Genomic DNA, 24220 nt, shown 5'->3' with positions numbered 1-24220 from the left:
TCCCTTCGGGGTCGATTGCCCAGTCACAGGCTGACGTGGAGATGATGACATGCTTTCCCGGGCAGCCGCGAGTGTCGGTTAGAGTGGATTTCACCGTTCTTCACTGAACCCTCGCGGCTTGGTGATTGGTTCCTGGGCTTGCGGTGCCGCTCAAAGCCACGCCCCGCCCCGTTCCCTTCTTCCCGGAAGTGCATGAAGAGCTAACAAGGTCGCGGGAGGCACTTTTTACTGCCCGGTCCCGATCTTTTCAGCTTCCCCGCCCTAACTACCCTCGATGGTGGGGCGGCCAAGGGCTATTCGGCAATCCCCTGGTGAATAAAGGTGCTCGCGGTGCACCTATGCCCGCAGAGCGCCGCCACCTGGCGTGGGTGCACAAAGCCCCCATCCAAGGCCTGTAGGTTTACATCATCTCTGACGGCCAAGGCCTATGGTGATGCTGGACAAGCCGCCTCCGCCCTGCACGCCATGGCTCTCCTGCAAGTCCACCAAGGCGTTAAAGGAACTGCACAAGGGTAGTTCCGCCCCGGGATTGATGCAGGAACTGCGCTCGGCGACTGACCTCGCTCTCCGAGCGACGGAGGTCACAGCGCGGTCTCTTGGGCGGACGATGGCCACACTAGTGGTCCAGGAGCGCCACCTTTGGCTCAACCTGGTCGAGATGGGTGAGGCCAACAAGACACAATTCCTTGCTGCCCCCATTTCCCAGGCGGGCCTATTCGGCGACACCGTCGAGGACTTTGCCCAGCAGTTCTCGATGGTAGAGCAGTAGATGGATGCTAGCTGGCATATCCTGCCCCGGCGCGGCTCAAGATCCCGCACCCCATCTACTCATCGCCAAGGGCGTCCCCCTGCGGTGACTGCACCTGCTCCGCCGCAGCCCGCCCCTTCGGCCCGGCCCCGGCGTGTAGCCCACCGCAGGAAGCAGACACCACCCATCTCGCGGCCGCCCAGAACCCATGAAAGGCTTCAAAGCGCCCTTGAGACGGGCGACCCAGGGACAACGAAACCCGCTGCTCTGGAGCTGGTAAGCAGATCTTCATCTTTTTGTTACCTTTTGCATTTAATTGCGCTGCATGCCCAAGTGGCTGCAGTACTCGAGCGGTTTCCTTGTTCCCTGGGTCACGTATCCGGTGTGTACGGCTGTCATCACGACCACCGTCCACCACTCCATTTGGCAGGTTTGGCGCTCCAGTGGTGGTCTCCCGCCCCTGAGCGCCCAGCTGTGGCACAAATCCACCCCCGATGTGAAAGTCTCCACGGGTCAGGAGGACAGGCCTCTTCCTCCCCAGTCCCAGGCTGTTCCGGGGGTGGTCACAAGGAGCCAGGTAAGTGCTTCGATGTCCTTAGACTCAGCACGGCCACGACATGGTGTGGCACCTCGAGCTCCTCCCCGCCGCGAGGCCCCACCTGCCGGTACATCCGATGATGTTGTCCCTTTGGTCCCCCTTGCACGGAACTTGGACGCATGGCTTGCGCTTTCCAATCCATCACGAGGGCTGGTCCGGACCGTCCGACTCGGCTGCGTGATTCACTTCGCCGGGCATCCGCCCAGGTTCAGCGGTGTCCACTTCACCTTGGTGAAAGACGAAAATGCTGCTACCTTGCACAGTGATCGCTACCCTCCTACGGAAGGGCGCGATAGAACCTGTCCCTCCAGCCGAGATGAAGAAGGGGTTTTTTCAGCCCCTACTTCATCGTACCGAAAAAAGGCGGTGGGTTGAGGCCAATCTTGGACCTGTGAGTTCTGAACTAGGCTTTACACAGACTCCCGTTCAAGATGCTGACGCGAAAACGCGTTCTGGCGAGTGTCTGGCATCAAGATTGGTTCGCGGCGGTAGACCTGAAGGATGCGTACTTCCACACCTCGATCTTTCCTTGACACAGACCCTTCCTGCGGTTCGCGTTCGAGGGTCAGGCATATCAGTACAAAGTCCTCCCTTTCGGCCTGTCCCTGTCTCCTCGCGTCTTTACGAAGGCCGCCAAGGCTGCCCTTGCCCCGTTAAGGGAGGTGAGCATTCGCGTTCTCAACTATCTCGACGACTGGCTAATCCTAGCTCACTCTCGAGACGTGTTGTGCGCACACAGGGACCTGGTGCTCTCACACCTCAGCCGACTAGGGCTTCGGGTCAACTGAGAAAAGAGCAAGCTCCTCCCGGTTCAGAGCATCTCTTTTCTCAGTTTGGAGAATGAGCACGCCCAGTCGGTGCTGGCCTGTTTGAAGGCGTTCATCCCCAGTTGGATAATCCCCCTTCTTTTTTAGGGAGTGGAAAAAGAGAGGGGGAAAAGAGGCCACGACTGGGTTAAGCCCGTCTCTATCTTTGGGTAGTCGACTTGTCCCCAAAAAGGGCCGTTCGACACTCATAACTGTGTTGGGGGAGGTTATGTGTCGACCTGGTGTGCTGGCTATGAGGCACACAGCAGTCTTCCCACTACACACCGCCAGTTCACGTAACACAGTTCAGCCTTGTGGCGTTTTGTATAGGGACCCCTAGTGTCACTACATCGACACCAACGTCGAGTGAGTGACAGATAGGGAACGTCATGGTTACTGGTGTAACCTCCGTTCCCTGATGGAGGGAACGAGACGTTGGTCCCTCCTGCCACAACGCTGAACTACCCGCTGAAATGGCCGGACCTTATATCGGCTCCTCAGCGTAAAACCTGAATGAGTGGTTGCATACCAGCTCCTTTTATACCCGTATGTCCGGGGAAGTGGCATGCAAATACCACTCGCCAATTTTCATTGGCCTTTTATCAAAGACCAGAGGTGTCTCGGGCTCCCAAGAGTGACCCCTAGTGTCACTACATCGACACCAATGTCTCGTTCCCTCCATCAGAGAACGGAGGTTACACCAGTAACCATGACGTTTTCAGTTACAGATGCCATTGTAGAAATGAGGTATTCACAGTCAGCCATGATTACTTTAATCAATGAGTGAAAGTGTCAAATAACAGGACAGATATTGAGATTAAGCAAGTAGTATTCAGCTGGTCATGTGATTCTAACATGGAAGTCCCCATGTGCGGACCCTCTCTATGTAGAGTAAAACAGCTTTTATAAGGTTACTGATATGACTGGAGTCTTCATTTTAATGTGAGTGGTCATGATTTGCTACATACAGTGTATTGCAAAATTACAATTCATGTCTATAGGAGTTAAACTTTTTTAATGAGGAAAAAATTACTGAGTGCACCTTTAGTTGAGAGTGGACAGCATCACTCTACCAATGCAATCCAGGCACCTGAATCAGCTCTTTAAAATGCTGAAAGTGTGCTTCATGACAACACACATCTGAAAACATGCTGGTTATAATATTCTTCTCAATCATTTGATCATCATACTGCCCTGATCAAAAGAAAATGTACACAAACATCTCTTTTTATTACATTTCTATTTAACAACTGCTTTCCACAGATGATAATTACATACATTTTGCACCAGGCAAATAGTACTAAGTTTTAGGTGAATAAAGCCCAATCTAATCACAATTTACATATAAGGGATTCATGTTTTGTTTTTGTTTTTTTAAAGGATGACAGTCTCATTATTTAAAATGTGCACAGTGCTATTTCAGTACATTGAGTGTCTGGTTAAACTGGATGGCAAAAGGGTAGTGAATAAGATGCAGATTTTTGCATTGACTACTGCACACAAACGTTGCGCAACTGTTTATTGAAGTAATCCCACTTTCTGTTTCTTGGAATCACATGAACTGGGAATTACTTTGATCCTAAACTTTATGTGATCAGACCTTGGTGGCTCTTTTTGCCTACAGCTGTCTTATTGGACTGGCCTTAAAGATCACCCTGTTCACCTGATCTTTAACAGTGAAGACAAACTGAATTAGCCTACGTTCTTCTTTATAAAGGTCACAGGCGCCAGTGTGATGCTCTCCACAAACTCTTCTTTGACAGAATTGGTAGGAATTCTGGGTTAATGTGTTTCATGTGCCTTTACTAAAGGTCAAAATAGTATTCTGGTGTCACAGAATATGTGCTAATTGTACAAACAAGAAATTGCATGTACTGTATATTGTCATGACGATAATATCAGTGGATGCAAACCCATATGAAAACGAATGTTGCAACCAATCATAGCTTATCTGATTATCTAATCAACAGTTGACCATTGCAAAAAATTTTAATCAATCCAAGAAAGATTTTAAGCCTTTATTTAACCCTTTGCATTTACATTTTTAATTGAAAGCAACTGTTTACACATACAGTGGGGTCCAAAATGTGAGGCTGATCATTCATGTTATCACAGCATGGTTTTGTAGAAATCCAACCTTTTGTACAAATTTGTTAACTTTAACTCAGTTAACATTTGATTTCTGACCTAGATTTGTATTTGTTTATTTTAAAGTTATAACTTTTATTTCTTAGTTTATTATTTCTGAATTCTAAAACTTGGTTTGCTCTCAGACTTTTGTATTCTGTATGCAGGAGGATTTATAAATTTGACCTGATTTCTGTTAGAGTCTGGTCGAACAGCTGCATTGTGAATTTGTGATTTTCACAACAGGAAGAAGGAATTAATCAAATGGGGGCAGGACATTTGCTGAAAAGGCCTAATACCTCAAATGTTGCCCCTATACTGTATGACAAATGTAGCAGACTGTCCACCACCTACAATCTTTCTCTATCTATGGTTTATGACCTAAAGTAAAGATGGTACCAGTCAGATCTTTTTACTGTCTTTTAGATCCACAAAGACAGCTGCATAAACAAACCATACAACACAACAAAAAAAAACCAGTTCTGATGCTCAGGATACACAGTGGGGAACAGAAGGCGCAAGCTTTCAAAATAAGAGTCCTCCAGCTCAGACAGAGGATAAAACCTCAGGAAAATGTGCATATCTATTAACGCACCTGAAAGAACTGGACACAGTCCTGGTAGCTGATGCATAACACATAAAGGAATCAGTATATATTTTAACTTGTCACTATTTTCTTTTATTCACCATTTTCAATCACCTGTCTTCACTCATTCATTTTAAATGGTCATGTGGTATAACAAAATATGTAAACTTAAATATGTAAAATGTTTAACTTTTTAAAATTTAGATGGAGTATATAGCATGTTACACCACAGGACATGTAAATTTTCCAAAAGTGTTTAATGTAAACTACCTAAATTACAAAATGGTAGCTGACAACGTATAAACTTTACATGTTTAATGATACATGAACTACCTATGATGTTTGCACTTTACATGTTTAATGACATTTATTTATTTATTTATTTATTTTACAAATTAGCTTTGGTACTGCAACATTAGAGATTATGATGAAAATTAGGCTTTTCATAAAAAATTTATATTAAACCAAATAAAAAAAAATAATAATAATAATAATTCAAAGGTATACTGATGTGTACAGCCCTATTTGAGAAATACTGAGGCATGGCATGAGCTCTGTAAAAAGGATAGTGTAAATGGAATAACATTATGAAGACTATTAGTAATATTAACATTTTGCCATTGAAAATAATATTTACATTTATGCATTCTGCCAACGCTTTTATCCAAAGCAACAAACAGTGCATACATTGTACACATGTACACATTTTGTCGTTTTTTTTGTGTTCCTTGGGGAATCGAACCCATGACCTTGCACCATGCTCCACCAGCTCACAGGATCCCCTATATTACTTTTACACAGGCATTGTCCCTGAGTCATCCTCCATACTACTTTGACAGACAAGGCAAGATGGATGTCTCAAGCGTCATAGACCAGAATAGTTGGCTGAGACCCAGTGAGCGAGACCAAAGAATCTGCTATGGGTATTACCCAGGCTCCAGCGCACATTCCACTGGAGGAAGCCTGGGATCTGGGACTCCTCGTGAACCATGGCCAATCCCCAGAGTCCCAGCATGGGGCAATTAAGAGCTGTGAGAGTGTGAGGTAGACAGGATTTAGTACCAAAGAGTGGGCACAAACACACTCTGAGGGCACAAAGATTCAATGAAAGGTTTCAGGATTACAAAACCTTCCAAATTTTGTAATAAAACAAGTGTTGAGAATAAATCTTTTCCCTGATTCAATACAGATTTATTGCCATGTGTGGACTGTATGGATTTTTTTCAATCATATGGTATATAATTAATCACAAAAATTACAGGATTGGCCAGTCTAAATAGTAATTTTGTTTAAATTGCCAATAGTGCCCTTCGAAGTGCACTTCACATGATATGCAGCCATCCTAATAACATATCTTTCAATGGCCACATGTTGGAAGAAACTTTTAGGGAGATCTGAACCTTACAGTTCTATTCTTATTCTAATCATGGGCCAGCAACAAAGTTTATCAGTATAAAGGAACTACAACATCACTATTTCCATTAAGCCATGTCGTATGTACCTTCCTCTCCATATATGACAGAGTGCTTTATTAGTATATAGACCACTGAGATAATCCTTTATGTTAAGACTTGACACAATGACAAAAACGTGTTACACACTTTAGGCAGCAGACCAACAGGTTAAGGGCATGAGGAGTGTTTCCCAAGACCACCCAGAACATAATACACACACACACACACACACACACACACACACACACACCATTAAAATGTTTTACAAGTTGTGTGTGTGTGGTCGGATTACTGTTAAAGTGTATACCATTTCACTTTAACATTCACTGTGATAAAATGATGGTCAGTAGTAATAAAATAAACGTTCCTTCTAACAACACATTTCTGAGATAATTTTATAGATAATCCAAAACAAGTATCATAATCACCAATTACTTTCACCTGTCCAACTCTGTTGCTGCCCCATTTGTCTCTTTCAATCTAGTAAAGCAGGAGTGGTCAGTCACCAACAAACAATAGTTCATGAACTGGAAGTGTCAAGTCCTGTTCAGGTTAGCAGGATTTAGTTGGCTTTTAGTCAAAGGGGAAATTTCTAGAGAGGGTGCATTTAATCAATGTATCGTTCAATCTGTATGGCAATTCTTATATTGTCCATGATTTTATTTTAAAGGAATAGTTTACCAAAAAATAAAAATTCTGTCACCATTTACTCACCTTCAATTAGTTCCAAAGCTATATGACTTTTTTTCTTCCATGGAACACATGTCTTCTCAGGGTTTATTTGCCCATTGGTTCCAACTAGGTTTGATGTTATTGACATAGCCACCATTTGGTTAAAGCACCTTGTTAATATGATTTGACAGTGAACAACAACTTTCGCTCTGTTCATCGCACAAAGTGATCGTATTCAATCGAATTTGGTCCCCGCAAGCTTTTTTGAGCACATGCGCAGTGCTTATTGTTGAATATGACAGAGCGCTCATTCACTGTGATGCACGCAGTGCCTGCAGACTATATATTTACATAATTAATATCGCAGCATTTTGCACTTCAATAATCACACTGGGTAATATAACAGTGGTTTATCCGGAAGTGTAAAACTACCATCAAAACACGGAACCGGAAAAGCCTTCACATCAAAATAAAAGTTTGATTTAAAATAAAAGCTTGACGCATGAAATTTTAGAATTATTTATTATTCATTATTAGTGTTTAATAAAATGTATTTAATTATTATGAATTTTATTATTATTATTTCACCTATTATTTATTATATATTTTATTATCTCACAAGTGTGTTACTGAATAGAAGTGTTCATCAGTGTTTTCATTTATAATGTGATGCACTGTTGTGCAGCACTTTATTTGACAAAAATAAGACCAATGTTTTTTTTAGATTATGTTGTGAGAATCTTTAAAAAAGCACTTAATTTGATGTTTTTTTATTTTATTTTTTTTATTTTTTTTATTTTATTTTTTTATTGCAATGGTATGTTGACAAGCAATTTTTCTATTTTAATTTGATTAAAGTTTGGATTCATCTGATTAGACAATTTTGATAATGAAACTGAATTAAACTTTAAAATATGGAATTCAGAAAAAAAGGAGAACATGGAATTTGAGATAAAATAAAACTTTAGAATTTAGAAAAAAATAAAACTGATTTCATAGGGTCCTTTTTTAAAAACTTGAAGCAATGTATACTTAATTGAGAAACGCTCGAAGGAAACATATTATTGTTTTAATGTATTATTTACATTTAAATGTAACATTTTAATAGGATAAAAAAAAGAGTGTGTAAAATAGCATATTACCTTTTTTATTTATTTTTTATTTTTTGTGGTATTGAAATTGGTATCGAGAATCGTGAAATTTCGGTACCGACTACTGAAATTTTGGTATCATGACAACACTAGGTATTGCTAATCATCTCATGATGCGATACATATCGCAATATATATGTCACAATTCAGTATATCAAGATACGTCATGATATCATAATTGGATCAAGATTAAAACCTTGGCAACTATGTCTAAAAGAACCAGCATGTCAGTGAGAGAACGAGCAAATCATGCGTGTTCAATTTTAATCGCTCTCACGTCTCATTAGCAGCTCTGATCACTGACAAATGCCGGTCTTAGAATTTGTGCTTATTTAGATGACCAACTTCTTCATTAGTGAATGTTGAACATGATATGAATATAAAAATAGATTAATGAAAATAGCGATACAGGGATCTAAAGTATCAATACAATATTGTGAGGAAACAATATTTGATATATGATTGTAGGCCTACAAGATGTACCTGGCACAGGAGTAAAAAAGTGAATAAAATAGAAGGAAAGTTGCAAATGCGTTTTTATATTCATAGTTGTCACCATAAAGTTTTAGGCCTAATTTAATACACTTTCATGGCAAAAATGCTAGAGTGACTAACATATGAAATGATTACTTTTTAAGCCTTTAAATGGTATCTCATATGAGTCTGTGTGAAAGAAATGAACAAGGTTGAAAAGGGAAAAGGAACAGGGATTCAGCAAGATAAACAGTTGTGACTGTTGCTTCCTCTGCACTGGCATTCCATCCACCCTCTCTCGGGAGATGCTGGAACATCCTGATCTGGTGTAGGCAGAACAGTGTGTAAGTCCAGTGAGTTCCATCACATTTTCCCTTCTTCTTCTCCCCACTCACTTTCTCTCACACCCATAACCGCATGTGTGGTTTCCAAGAATTAGACAGACAACCCACCAACATAAAACTTTCAAGTGCAGTCTCAAGGGGCAGGGCAGGCCAACGAGCTACACACTGCACATAAATCATTTGGGAAATTTCTGTCACCATCAGAAGGTTTGATAAGACACAAGTGGTGTAATAACTACATTAAGTACATTAGGAGAATATTAAAACAGTAATTTAGCAAGTCCTTAGCAGGGGAGATATGATCTATATCTGATGAGTCATAATTGGGGAACTTCCAAAAAAGGAGAGACTAAACTTTAATTTTTACTCAAAAGCTCTATGTCGTGAGACACACTGTACACACTGCAACCTAATACAGTTGTCACACCCGGAAATTCAGGAAGTGGCAACAACATTTTCAGTAACTCTGCATAGTGTGTACAGATCTGAACTAAACAACTAGTTGTTAATGCAGTGACATAACTCTTGTTTGGTCACTGAAGTATACATGACATATAAATGTATAGATGTGAATTATAGATATCTTTCACTCATTATATTTTCAGGAGTTACTCCTATTTTACGTACCAGGGCCGGCCCGTCCTACAGGCAAAATAGGCGGGGGGGGGCCCGCCAAGGCGCGAACACATGTAAAGTAAATTAACAAATCAAAAGATTAAGAAACAGCGATGACTTTTATTTTGAAATTCTCCACAGTCCAGTGGTTTCTACCGCACATGTATTTCAGAAGAGCATGCAATGTGCATGGACCTGATCATTTAACATACAAATCACAATGACGGTGAAAACTAAAAACAATATATTAAAGGGGGCCTGGGTAAAGACGCTGACTACCACCCCTGGAGTTGCAAGTTGAAATCCAGGACCTGCTGAGTGAATCCAGCCAGGCCTCCTAAGCAACCAAATTGGTCCAGTTGCTAGGGAGGGTAGAGTCACATGGGGTAACCCTCCTTGTGGTCGCTATAATGTGGCTCTCACTCTCGGTGGGGCGCGTGGTGAGTTGTGCGTGGATGCCGCGGAGAATATCATGAAGCCTCCACATACGCTATGTCTCCGCAGTAACACGCTCAACAAGCCACATGATAAGATGCGCAGATTGACTGTCTCAGACACGAAGGCAACTGAGATTTGTCCGTGCGGCCAGGGGCTATACGGCGATTCCCCTGGTGGATAAGGCACTCACGGTGCACCTATGCCCGCAGAGCGCCGCCACCTGGTGCGGACACCCAAAGCTTCCATCCAAGCCCTGTAGGTTCACGTTGTCCCTGATGGCCAAAGCCTACAGCGCTGCTGGACAAGCTGCCTCTGCCCTGCATGCTTTTCAGCAAAAGAGCGGTTTCCTCCTTCCCTGGGTCACATACCCGGTATGCACGGTCGTCATCACGACCACCGTCCACCGTTTTTCCCTTGCAGGATTGGCGCTCCAGCGGCGGTCTCCCCGCCCCTGCACGCCTAGCTGTGGCACACATCTGCCCCCGATGTGACAGTCTCCACGGGTTGCGAGGACAGGCCTCTTCCTCCCCCGTCCCAGGCTGTTCTGGGGGTGGTCACAAGGAGCCAGGTAAGTGCTTCGATGTCCCTAGACTCAGTACGGCCACGACAGGGTGTGGCACCTCGAGCTCCGCCCCGTTGTCCCTTTGGTCCCCCTCGCGCAGAACTTGGATGCGTGGCTTGCGCTTTCCAATCCGTCGCGATGACTGGTCCAGGCAGTCCGACTCGGCTACGCGATTCAGTTCACCAGGCATCCGCCCAGGTTCAGCGGTATCCACTTCAACTTGGTGAAGGCTGTTACCTTGCACGTGGAGATCGCCACCCTCCTACGGAAGGGTGCGATCGAATCTGTCCCTCTGGCCGAGATGAAGAAGAGGTTTTACAGCTCTTCATCGTACCGAAAAAAGGTGGTGGGTTGCGGCCAATCTTGGACCTGCGAGTACTGAACCGGGCTTTACACAGACTCCCATTCAAAATGCTGACGCAAAAACGCATTCTGGCAAGCGTCCAGCATCAAGATTGGTTCGCAGCGGTAGACCTGAAGGACGCGTACTTTCACGTCTCGATTCTACCTCGACACAGACCCTTCCTGCGGTTTGCATTCGAGGGTCAGGCGTATCAGTACAAGGTCCTCCCTTTCGGCCTGTCCTTGTCCCCTCGCATCTTCACAAAGGTCACAGAGGCAGCTCTTGCCCTGTTAAGGGAAGTGAGCATTCGCATTCTCAACTATATCGATGATTGGCTAATCCTAGCTCACTCTCGGGACATGTTGTGTGCACACAGGGACTTGGTGCTCTCGCACCTCAGCCAATTAGGGCTTCAGGTCAGAGGAAGCTCCTCCCGGTTCAGAGCATCTCTTTTCTCGGTTTGGACTCAGTCTCATTGACAGCACACCTCACGAACGAGCACGCACAGTTGATGCTGACCTGTTTGAAGGTGTTCAAACAGAAAACAGCAGTTCCGCTGAAACTCTTTCATATGGAGCTCATATGGCATCCTCAGCGGTGGCCACCCTGTTCGGGTTGATGCACATGAGACCGCTTCAGTACTGGCTTCAGACTCGAGTCCCGAGATGGGCATGGCGCTGCAGGACACATCGCGTGGCCATCGCGCCGGTCTGTCACCGTCTCTTCAGCTCTTGGACCGACCTCTCATTCTACGGGCAGGTGTTCCCCTAGAGCAGGTCTCCAGACGCCTCCGAAACGGGCTGGGGCGCTGTTTGCAATGGGCATGCAGCCGCCGGCTTATGGACGGGCCCGCGGCTACATTGGCACATCAACTGCCTCAAGTTGTTGGCAATTCTGCTCACCCTGCAAAGGTTCCGGCCGTTGATCCAGGGCAAGCACGTGTTAGTTCGGACAGACAACATGGCAATGGTAGCATATGTCAACCGCCAAGGCGGTCTGCGCTCTCACTGTATGTCACAACTCGCCCGCCGTCTCCTCCTCTGGAGTCAGCAGCACTTCAAGTCGCTGCAAGCCACTCACATCCTGGGCGACCGCAACACTGCAATGGACGTGCTGTCACGGCAGGTTACCCTTAGGGGAGAGTGGAGACTCCACCCTCAGGTGGTCCAGCTGATTTGGAGTCGATTCGGACAGGCACAGGTAGACCTGTTCGCTTCCCAAGAATCCTCCCACTGCCAGCTCTGGTACACCCTGACCGAGGCACCTCTCGGCATAGATGCGCTGGCACACAGCTGGCCTCCTGGCCTACGCAAATATGTGTTTCCCCCAGTGAACCTACTTGCACAGACTCTGTGCAAGGTCAGGGAGTACGAGGGAGTACGAGGAGCAGGTCGTCCTGGTAACACCCTACTGGCCCACCCAGACGTGGTTCTCGGACTCCCCATAGCTATGGCATATCACGCCCAGGACGTGCCGCCCCTGGTCGGGCTACGAGCCCATTCTACCAGGGGTGTAGCAGCCTCCTGGGCCCTGGCCAGGGGTGCCTTTCTAACAGAAATTTGCAGAGCAGCGGGCTGGGCAACACCCAACACCTTTGCAAGGTTCTACAACCTCCGGGTGGAACCGGTTTTGTCCCAGGTATTGGCACGCAATACAAGCGGATAAGCCTGGGATAGCTGCCCGGGTGTATCGCTTGCACATAGTGTCTTTCACCTCCTCTGAGCTGAAGACGAGCGCCATTAATTCCGAGTAGTGTTCACAAACTATGTTCCCTGGTTGACTTCCTCCGAGCCCTGTGGCAGTCGAGTTTTCGGAGAGACTCGCTGCCGGCCCAGTACATGTGCTAACTAAGAGCCCTGTTCTGGGGTAGGTGCTCCGCATGTGGCAGTTCCCTGTAAGGTAACCCCATACGATGTATATCTTCCGCTAATTCGTTTCCCTGTTGGCAAACTGCATCTTCCTTGGGCAGATCCCCCTCTGCCACAGTCTCCATGTTTGTAGTAACTCCTCCCCTGTTGGGTAGGATCTACCATGAGACTTCTCCACATGGTCGGCAAGACCATGTGACGTATTTTCCACTTAAATATCCCCCTCTCTTTGGGCGAGGTGTGGTCTCCACGGTGTCCTCCCCTTGGGAGGGACACCCCCTGACTAGACCTGGTGGCCCAGTCGGATAATCCCCCTTGTTTTTTAGGGAGTGGAAAAAAAGAAGGGGAAAAGAGGGCACGACTGGGTTAGCCTGTCTCTATCTTTTGGGTAGTCAACTTGTCCCCAAAGGGCCATTCGACACTCATAACTATTTTGGGGGAGGTTACGTGTCAGCCTGGTGTGCTGGCTACAAGGCACACAGTTGTCTGCCCGTCACACACTGCCAGTTCACGTAACACAGTTCAGCCAGTTGCAACGTTTTGTATAGAGACCACTAGTGTCACTATATCGACACAACGGCGAGTGAGTGACAGATAGGGAACGTCCTGGTTACTTGCGTAACCTCTGGTCCCTGATGGAGGGAACGAGACGTTGTGTCCCTCCTGCCACAATGCTAAACTAGCCGCTGAAATGGCCGGACCTTGTCTCGGCTCCTCAGCATAAAACCTGAATGAGTGGTTGCATACCAGCTCCTTTTATACCCGTATGTCCGGGGGAGTGGCATGCAAATACCACTCGCCAATTTTCATTGGCCTTTTATCAAAGACTCGAGGAGTCTCGGGCTCCCAAGAGTGACCCCTAGTATCACTACATCGACAAAACGTCTCATTCCCTCCATCAGGGAACGGAGGTTACGCAAGTAACCAGGACGTATTACCTTATGCATACATGTACATTTTAACCTAACATCTTCATGCTGGGGAAAAAAAAAAGCTATTGGAGAAAAAAGCTACGTTGTTTGTCATCTACCGAGCTATACCGTATAGTGCTTCTTTTTTTAGTGCTTTCTATTAAACAAATCTACTTATCACATTTGCAGTGGTTCTATGGATGTTTTAAAGTTATAACAATTTTCACACAGGGGGGCTCATTTTGATGATTTCGCCAAGGACTCCACAAACCACAGGCCGGCCCTGTTACGTACACACAAAGAATAATAATTTGGGTGATTCAGTCCTGCATTTAAATGCAATTGTCACTCTCAAAACTCTGCAGAGTGTATGTGGCTTTAGAGAACTGGTAACTTCATTAAATATGTTCAATCATATTCTAGAAGACATGACTAAAGATCATCTCTGTATTTTGGGAGTGTAGCGTGCATGCTGTGGATTTGGCACAAGTGAGTTTGATCAGTGATTACACCATATTCAACTAGGGTTTGCTGAGTTCACCTTCATTTTCTTTGGCTGTCTCTGCACTACATTCAAGTGTAGAATCTAATCTGTGCGCTACCCTAATAAACTGAACTAACTACAGGAAGTGTGCTAGGGGCAGTCCAACTAATCTGATCGAAGCTAAACTGGAGAAATGTGAAAACATGCTGGCCTTTTGAGAATAACAATGGATATACAGGCATTGAAAAAAATGTTGTTCAACTAACTGAAATTCATTTGGATCTATTTGAAAATAAATTAGGTTACTCAGAACACACCGCATGAACACAGATTGACTAAATAAATCGGTAATGCATGCTATCTATGAGTGACTGCAAAAGAAAGACGCATATAGGTAGGAATGTCCCGATACCAAATCAGATCCAATACTTCGCTCACTCGACTTGCACTCATACTCGTAAAAATGCTCAGATACCCAAAAACCTATACCGTCTGACATACCAATGTCACTGTGTAAACATTCAACACACAAATAAAAATCCTTTTAGGTCCTAGTGTCATAATTAACCAGAATGGCTGCGAATTAACCCATTAAACTCTGCGGAGCCACCGGCGTGTGATAAGTTTACGCTTAAAATGTAAAAGTTACACTTACTTGTACTCGTAAAAATGCTCAGATACCAAAAAATGATACAGTCTGACATACAAATGGCACTGCGTAAAAATTCAGCGCACAAATTAAAATCTCGATATGTCCTAATGTCATAATTAAAACATAATGGCTGCAATTTAACTGATTTAAACTCTGCGTACCCGTGGGCGTGTAAAATGTAAAAGTCCATAAATTACCATCTGAAAGCTTATAATCAGAACTTTTCACAGAACACCATGACTTTTGCATTAATGTTACATAAAATAACAAAATAAGACCACAAATGAGCACCACCTTGAGGTAATGATGTAGAAATATGGATATGAAATATAAATAAAATTTTGTTACACATAGCACTTAAATAGACAAGTAGAAAAGTCATACATAAAATGAAAGCTATTGTTCTCACAAATGTGAGATAATGTTGCCATAACACCACATTTGAGAAATTATCAAGAGAATCACAAAGTGAAATATGATCTCTGTAAGACAACAGGTCTGCACCAATCACTGCTTCTGTAAGCCCCAAGTAATCACAAACACTATATTGGCTCTTACCTTAGGTTGTTTTCTTCCAAATTAGCCAATTGTTTGACTTGTCTGTGAGCTTGCCTGGGTTATGTCAATGTTTTGTCTTAGATGTCCAGAACAAAATATGCAGTCAAGCAGAAACTGCATGATAAACAAACCATCTGCAAAATGTGTTCTCAACTATTGATGATGAAATGGTTACATATAGGTTATTATTATGTTTTGGTTTTCTGTGAATTTTTTATTTTTGACCATTTTTGACAATGTGAGAGCTAAATATTATTTACTGTTTTTGATCATGTCTTTTGAGTTAAAGTTGCTGGAACCAATAAAGTCAGCAGGTCAGCTCTCTTGGTTTTGTTTATAATGATTGTTATTATATATATATATATATATATATATATATATATATATATATATATATATATATATATATATATATGTATATATATATATTTTATTTTAATTTTTTACCTATGAAATTTGTTTGTGATTTTTAATAATTCTTTGAAAGCTAAAAATTACTTTTTGATGATGTGGTCTGAGTAACAGTTGCTTCAAAAAATGGTTTCAACATCCCTATATGTAGTAGAAAGAAACGTTTGTTCACTAGGAAAATTCTTCTTGACCCCTTGTATCTGAACCGATGTTTCATATCTGTTGTCATCTTTGAATATTCAGACTCCCAACAGAGAAAACAAAACATGATTTGTTGGACCACACACTGATGTTGCAAGGATTTAGGGTGGATTTGTTTTTTCTTTTTTTTACACAACAGTTCTTTCCATTACATTTATGCATTTGGCAGACACTTTTATCCAAAGCACCTTAAAAGGCATTCAAGGTATATTTGATCAGTAGGTGTCTGTGTAACGCTTTACAGTTCATTTTTCAGACCATACCAATCCAAATGCAAAAATAGAAAAACAGTTTGAAACTTTTTATTTTTCATTTTTTCGTTTACTTCAAGAATGGATAATTGTCCTTTTCTTCAATTTTCTAAATTGTGACTTTAGAAATGATTTAAATAATTGACTTATCATAATTTTTTTTATTTTTTTGTCTTGTGGGCTGTACCATTAGCGCAGGGGTGTGGGTAAGACCTCATGTACTTTGAGGAGTTGTTTAAAAGGTTTGCACCGGGGACGACAACCGAAGACACACATGCCACCTTTGACACGTGGAGAGGTTGTCACGTGGGCAATAGCAAGAGAGTGGACAAACCCTTCGTGCAACCCACTGAGCACCAACTTGGTGTTAAGCACATTTAAGTGGGTCGCGCAAGCATATAGGGTTCGGCTTTGCATTGTTCGCTCCCCGCAGTGGATGATAGGGGTTGGATCTTTCGCTGCATGGCAGAAGCTGGCACTGACGGATCACATATGTCAGTCCTCCTGCCACTTGTATCACTTTTTTCTCTAAGTTTATTTACAAAGCATAGGATACTTGCAATAAACAACAATGGTGACCTCTTCTGAATTGCTTTTCATTTCCTTTTAAATTTAGGGTTATTAATCTTTTCTTATGCATCAAGGCCTTTATACAGAGTTTACTTGCAATTTTCCAGGTCCATTTATCCTTGTTCGATATTCATTTCTAACAGGAAGGAAACTTTTGCTCATTGGTGGCTGTCTGAGTGCCAGTTGCTATTGCATTGAACAGCTCAGAATGGAATTACATTATTCTATTCCTAGAATATATATATACATACATTAATGCCTTTTTAATTGTCAAATTGGCAGAAAACTGCCACACTGCATTTAGTCATACTGGTCAGTCCAGTTATAATTATTAATAATAATTATATTAATTAGGTTGTCACCCCTGATAGCCTTTTAAATTTCTCAATGTCCATGTGGTAATAAGCAGTCCTTTCCCTAACCAACACCCCCGTGCTAATGGTACAGCCCACAGCACAAACTGCAAGAAAATTGTTGATGAGTCAATTATTCCAAAAATTATTTCTAAAGTCACAATTTAGAAAAAGTTAAATGGAAGAAAATGAGAGAAAAGATCAATTATCCATTCTGTTTTTTTTTCCCTTTTCTCCCCAAACTGGAATGCCCAATTCCCAATGTGCTATAAGTCCTCATGGTGACGTATTGACTCTCCTCAATCCGGGTGGCGGAGGATGAATCTCAGTTGCCTCCGCATCTGAGACCATCAATCCGCGCATCTTATCACGTTGCTTGTTGAGCACATTACCGTAGAGACCTAGCGCGTGTGGAGGCTTCACACTATTCTCCACGGAATCCACACACAACTCACCACGCACCACACCGAGAGCGAGAACCACATTATAGCAACCACGAGGAGGTTAGGCCCCCCCAATTATCCATTCTTGAAGTAACGGGAAAAAAATGAATATGAAAGTTTCAAAGCATTTTTCTAGTTTTGCATTTGGATGGGTATGGCCTGAAAAATTTATTGTAAAGTGTTACACGGAGCAGTATGTGTGTTCCCTGAGAGTCAAACCCACAAACCTTTGTTAACACCATGTTGCCTACATGAACGCAATACATTTCACCTTACACTTCATTCAGATTGAATGGTACAGGAAGACTTTCCTTTACAGGGTTCCCAAAAATTCTGACTAGTGCATTTCTATTAATTTTCCATGAATTTTCCAGTTGTTTGTAATTATTGGAGAAGGGCTTATAAAATCATTTTATAAAGACTGCTCTCACAAAAAGCCATTTTTAGCCAATTAAATATTTATAACTAGACAAATGAACTAGAAGCTTAAAAAGATACATTTTAGAGTTTTTCTTTTTTTGTGTGTGTGTGTTGTTGTTGTTTTTTTCATGACTTTTTATGACCAGACCTGCAGGCTTTAAAAATTCCCTTATACTTGCAGGTTTTCCATGACCGTGGGAACCCTGCCTCAAACAACAAACCAACAACAACAAATGGTTACACCTTTTGGTGTTTGGCATCAATTGCGTAACAGACCCAGACTGTGGTGAAATAGCGAAGGGATTGTGGCTGATATAGATAGGTGTAGCACTAGGCACTGCTGTGAGATCACAGACACACTTTATATTTCCATGAAGAGCACAAACAAACAGTAAAAAGTTGTGTTCAGAACAAAACTAAATGATGGTTACGATAAAGCCCATTACTTTGATTTCTGGAAAATATTGAAATTATTCTAAGTTCAGTCATGAAACCCTACATGGCACAAGCTGACAGGTCCTTTGAAAAAGTAATCTGTTAGTTAGTCGGCTTGCATACAGTACTCTACGGCCCAAGCTGATAGGTCATTTGACATAATCAGTTAGCCAATCAACTTGTGTACTCTCTCTTTGTCTAACATTTTCTCTCTAAAACCCTCCTCCACCTCAGCATCACCAGTCTAGACCTGCTTCACAAGGATTGTATGTATGTCTACTTGTACAGCAGCAGCAGCAGAAGCATGTCTTACATATTCAGCACAGTATGCATGTGTATGTTCTAGCAAGAAGTTGTTGACCGATAGTGGATTTTGCCGATACAGATAACTAAGCTGGTGAAAAAGGCCTATTACTTAGATTTTCAAATGTATTTATTAAATGCAAAAAAAAACAAAACAAAAAAAAATCTTTCCTTACTGTAACAGGCACAGACATAGAGACAACAAGAATCCAAAATTAATAAAATCCCTTATCTCTAGGGACACCATAAGTCAAAGTCAACATGAACATTGAGATGAATTTAAGCTATGATTAACATGTATCTATTTAACAAAACCTTTTAGGAGCCCTCATTTTTATAACCTTACTGTAACAAATTGGACCCCCCTCAACCCCTGAAAATAAAAACTCATCAGATCTGCACGAATCATACCTGATATTTTTATTCAAAACAGTGAATTAAGACAAAAGCAGTTTCCAAACTTCACTTTGTAACATTGTTCTAACTATCCGAACAGCTAATGCTAGCATCCAAACCACCCTGATGGCAAACATGCAGTTCTCCAATTCAGCAATTTGCTATAAACAAATTAATTATCAAACCACCTACTATTAAGTTTTGTTTGTCTTAAATGATTGATTTATTGTACCATGACTATATATGATGATAACATGTACTATATAAATACCTTGGTTTTTCCCTGTCTGTTTTAAATCAGCTTCTTAAGTGTCCAGCTCTTGTGCATAGCGTAGTCACTTGGTGCAAACAACATGCAGAGTCAGTAAATGTTATTCTTTTACCTCTAGAGGCCGCTGTTGTACTGTAGAACCAAGTAGTTCTAACTGTAGAACCCTCCAGCACAGGAAATGGAGGAATAATAATAAAAAAAGACAAAACTGTCTGTAACCATCCACATTGATTTTTGACGATAGGCGATGTCCGATAGTTCCAAAAAGCCACTATCGGCACCAATATATTGCTAAAACCGATATATTGGACCGTCAACTTCTAGTAGCAAGAATTCATGTTTTCTCTGCAGCAGCAGCAGATCTAGTCTGCAAAGAATAAATCACCCAACTTTTCATATCCATTATAACATCTATTCCGTGAGTTGTCATGACTGAGCTATACTATTTGACTAATGTTGCATAAAATGGCTTAATACTCATACAATATAGCTATATAAAAAATAAAAAAAATTACGGGTAACCTAAAAATCTGAATCTGGTTTATTCAGGTCAAAAATATTTAATGGCTGAGTCAACCTCAGGTTAGACCAACAAAAATAGTTTTAAAGGGTCAGATCAGGTAGAAATAGATCCTTAAAGGAATAGTTCACCCCAAAATGAAAATTCTCTCATCATTTACTCACCCCCATGCCATCCCAGATGTGTATGACTTTCTTTCTTCTGCAGAACACAAAGATTTTTGGAAGAATATCTCAGCAAGTGACCAAAACTCGAATAAAGGCAACATACACATCTGGGATGGCATGGGGGTGAGAAAATAATGGGAGAATTTTCATGTTTGGTTGAACTATACCTTTAAGGCAACAACTGCACAGTTACACTTTTTATATTGATACATGATGTGACATATCAGTTCAGTTCAAATAACAATAGAGTTATTGTAGCAATCTGATAATCCACCAGCAAATTCCTTTAAAAGAACACTTTGAATATAAAATTGTATGTTCCAAATACTCTTCAACATTTCCATATGGTTCCAATGTGATAAAAGTAAAATGATCTGTTGAACAGTAGGAGGGTGAGTTGTGGCAGCAGTAAAATAAAGAAAAGTAACTACATACAGGTACTGTAGTCCTACAAATATCTGCAGTATCAAGGGCAGTTTATTAATCTAGCAAGCAGATATGCATGTATGCATTCAGCAATTCCACAAAATCACTAGATGAAACATCTTTGTGTTTTTATCAAATTAATGTCACTATAAATCATCCTCCAAAGTCATATCACCCAGACACCTGCCAATTCCTGAGTCTTTCCCTCTGAATGTGCTTCACACTGCAGTCCCTCGCCCAGCCACACCCCCAATAGAATCACATGTCCAGGTTAAATTTCCAGTGTAGCTCTCAAAATAACTGAAAATCTTAACTAAATGCATAAAGGGAAAACACAAGGTTCGTAGTTTGAATTATTTTGGATAAAACATGTGGTGGAACTTACTCATAAGAATTTTGACTTTGTTCTCCATTTACTGAAGACATTTGCCTTCATTACTTATACAGATTTTTCAAGTGAGTGGTGAAATGCCTTTAAAAAATGAAAGACAAAGGCCAGATGGTTAAGAATAAGTTTACAAAAGTGTGTGCTAGCCATAGTGTGTGTGTGCGCACACGGCACACACACACACACAGAGAGAGAGAGAGAGAGAGAGAGAGAGAGAGAGAGAGAGAGAGAGAGAGAGAGAGAGAGAGAGCAATGAGTAATCCAACCCCCTAGATGACACCAAAAGGAGGGGCAAATATATAAACTGTAGAGAAAAGCTGGAGCAGATATCCACTGCATGTCAATAGAATAGGCTACGATACCAAGTAATTATAGGTGAGATCTGTAGAAAGCAGACACGACAAGCACTCCAAACAATACTGTACATGCCTGAATCATCAGCTAGTAATAAATAAATAAATAAATAAATAAAAAATAATCAAGGCAACAAAATCAGTGCATGAATCTACAGAATGGCCAAACAATTCTCATGCCACAGTTTGTATGACTATAATGCACTTAATTACTTTACAGTATAGGCCTATACAGTATATACTGTATAATCAGTCCTTTGAGTTACTGGATGAAAACTTACATATCGTGTTCATATCAGTCTTCAACAATATTTGCTTCTAGTTACATTCACAAGCAATTTGCATTTGGTTTGCTAAATCTGCAGCATTTTGTTGTTAAATGCATTTAAAACGTATTCCAACAGTCTATAACTTTGTCAAGTGGACAAATTTGCACATGAAAACTGGAACTTGAGCTGAAGCGACGCGCGCACAACTTTTACGCACTTCTCTGAGCGCTCGAGAAGCCTGACGCGCGTCTAACAGATCTCCAGGTATCCAAACTGTAGACATTACAAATAAAATAACGATATAACATTCGAGTTCTTCGTTGAACTTACCTTAGCTGTACTCTTGCCTACGCTCAAAAAGACTGTCAGAAGAAAAAGAGTGCCGTATGAAAGCCGCATCTTCACACTTGTGGAAAAATGTCCAAAAGGACAAGCTGATGACGGATTCTTCTCCGTTTCAAGCAGTTATTGCTTCTCTTCAAGCCGAGCCTAAGCTATATGTTTGTCTGCATCTTTGCTCTAAACGTTATGTGGACGGATTTGAAAGTAATGTCTTGTAGATGAGCCCACCACACCCCCTGACATGACCGCGACCACCCATCAATACGCACCAACACAACCCTGTTTAGAAAAACTATCATTCGCATTTCAGCACTGTTAGGGGAAGTTTAAGGCTGAAGATCAATAATTTCCTTCAAAAACAGTTTCGGTAGGTTGGATTTGACCAACTTTTCCAAAGCGTGAACACATCACAATTGAGCGCGTGCGACTGGAGCGTTAGGAAAATTTCTGCCTTCACTTCACCTTCAGTAACGGACAAGAGGTAACTTATTATCACAAACATCCTGCTAAAATGTTAGCTATTATCTTTGAAAGTGTTCCGGCACATTGGAAATGGTATTGAAATAACAACAGGAGCTGTCAATGTACCAGTAGGCTACATTTGATACAGTAGATGTGCAGTGAGGATCCTATGATGGTCGAACATGCCTTAAAACAATAAGAACTAACTTTAGTCAATTTGTAACTTCAGAACATTGAGCATGCAGTAACAGGACACTGGCATTAGGCAGAGGGAGAGCGTTCATCTGTTTATAGGCTCACATGGAGGGTGAGAACCATCTAAAGTACTGGAACACATTGAGGTAAAGCCAGTTGTTTATTTGTGTTTTAGAACATGTGTTTCCCCTTGCACACATACTAATTTAGCTTTTCTCAAATTTTAGGTGTTTGCTGTTGTGCTTCGCAGTCCTTGTCCTTACAACAGAGGTTAACGCAGTAAGTCTGCTTTAATATATATATATATATATATATATATATATATATATATATATATATATATATATATATATATATATATTATTATTATTTTTTTTTTTTTTTTTGTGGAAATAAAATGTAGTGGACATGATGCATAAAGTGCAGAGTGTGGAGTGTGATTTGTGCTTCATTCATAATGCAAAAGTGAAAACAACTGGAAAGTTTCAGCTGAGCCCCTCAAACAGTTGGGAGTGTCCTTATTTGTATTACAAGTTCCTCATGTACAATTCCCAAATGTTTTAACCCTTTACAGGAATAATATTCATGTTCCTTTAATTAAAGGAACATTCCAGATTCAAAACAAATTGAGTTCAATCGACAGCATTTGTGGCATAATTTTGATAACTACAAAAATTAATTTTGACACGTCCCTCCTTTTCTTTAAAAAAAAAAAGCAAAAATCTGGGTCACAGTGAGGCACTTACAATGGAAGTGAATGGGGCCAATCAGTAAACATTCAAATACTCACTGTTTCAAAAGTAAAGTCACAAGAAATAAACGATACATGTGTTAGCATGATTTTAGTGTGATGAAATCGCTTACTTACCGTTTCTGTGTAAAGTCATATCCAATTTTACTTTGTTGCCATGATAATGTGATGTCAACAAACCCTAAAGCGACTGTAAGAATTATTAAATAACTTCACAGCTCAAATAATACATGAGTTTTAACAGAAGAATTAATTTAAGTGCTTTTATAAAGTTAAAACTTCACATTTCTGCCTTTAAACCCTCCAAAAATTGGCCCCATTCACTTCCATTGTAAGTGTCTCACTGTAAACTCGATTTTGATTCTTTTTTCTTTTCTTTTTTTTTTTTTTTTTTTTTTAAAGAAAAGGACTGACGAGACTCAATTATTTGTTTGTGGTAATCAACATTATGCCACAAATGCTGTCGACTGAGCTTAACTTGCAACAAACCTGGAATATTCCTTTAAAAATAAGTTTTATTTGAAAGCCACATTTAATTTCCACCATTCTTATAAGGCTGAAATGAAACTTTCACAGTGATAAAGTCCCACATCAATTAGGCATGGCTGTTAGTGGTTACAGAACCAACTCATCCTCCACTGTGAGAGATTAGAAACAAACTTAAACTGGCCTGAAGTTAACGAGGAGAATGTGTTCGGAGCCTGTGAGTATTTTAATATCCACAAAACGATGCTTAATGGTAAAGAGTGCATGTGCATTTGTATGAAAACAAGAATGAGAGATAATTTATACACAGTTAACCCTAATATTGTCATTAATGAAAAAAATCTATTTATGTTTCTTTGTTGCAAATAGTTATTTCATGTAATGTCACCATTTGAATGATTTTGGCCCCCTTTGGT

At 41.4% G+C, this 24220-nt stretch overlaps 2 protein-coding genes across 2 annotated transcripts in view; one reads left to right on the top strand and one right to left on the bottom strand.

The window, feature by feature from the left end:
- The window catches only part of LOC127447518 (collagen alpha-1(IV) chain-like), a 109048-nt gene extending 86939 nt beyond the window's left edge, over positions 1-22109 (bottom strand). Inside the window, exon 1 of the mRNA XM_051709450.1 lies at positions 21899-22109. Within this exon, the coding sequence (XP_051565410.1) occupies positions 21899-21967 (69 nt within the window). The 5' untranslated portion in view covers positions 21968-22109. The remainder of the gene's footprint in view (positions 1-21898) is intronic.
- A 107-nt stretch (positions 22110-22216) lies between these two features.
- The window catches only part of LOC127447517 (collagen alpha-2(IV) chain-like), a 137617-nt gene continuing 135613 nt past the window's right edge, over positions 22217-24220 (top strand). The window contains exons 1-3 of the mRNA XM_051709449.1: positions 22217-22391; positions 22602-22713; positions 22795-22846. Of these exons, the coding sequence (XP_051565409.1) occupies positions 22673-22713; positions 22795-22846 (93 nt within the window). The 5' untranslated portion in view covers positions 22217-22391; positions 22602-22672. The remainder of the gene's footprint in view (positions 22392-22601; positions 22714-22794; positions 22847-24220) is intronic.

The sequence above is a fragment of the Myxocyprinus asiaticus genome, chromosome 10, assembly GCF_019703515.2.
Source record: "Myxocyprinus asiaticus isolate MX2 ecotype Aquarium Trade chromosome 10, UBuf_Myxa_2, whole genome shotgun sequence".
Taxonomy (NCBI): domain Eukaryota; kingdom Metazoa; phylum Chordata; class Actinopteri; order Cypriniformes; family Catostomidae; genus Myxocyprinus; species Myxocyprinus asiaticus.
The sequence above is the reverse complement of the archived record's forward strand: the minus strand, read 5'-3'. Positions and strand labels throughout refer to the sequence as shown.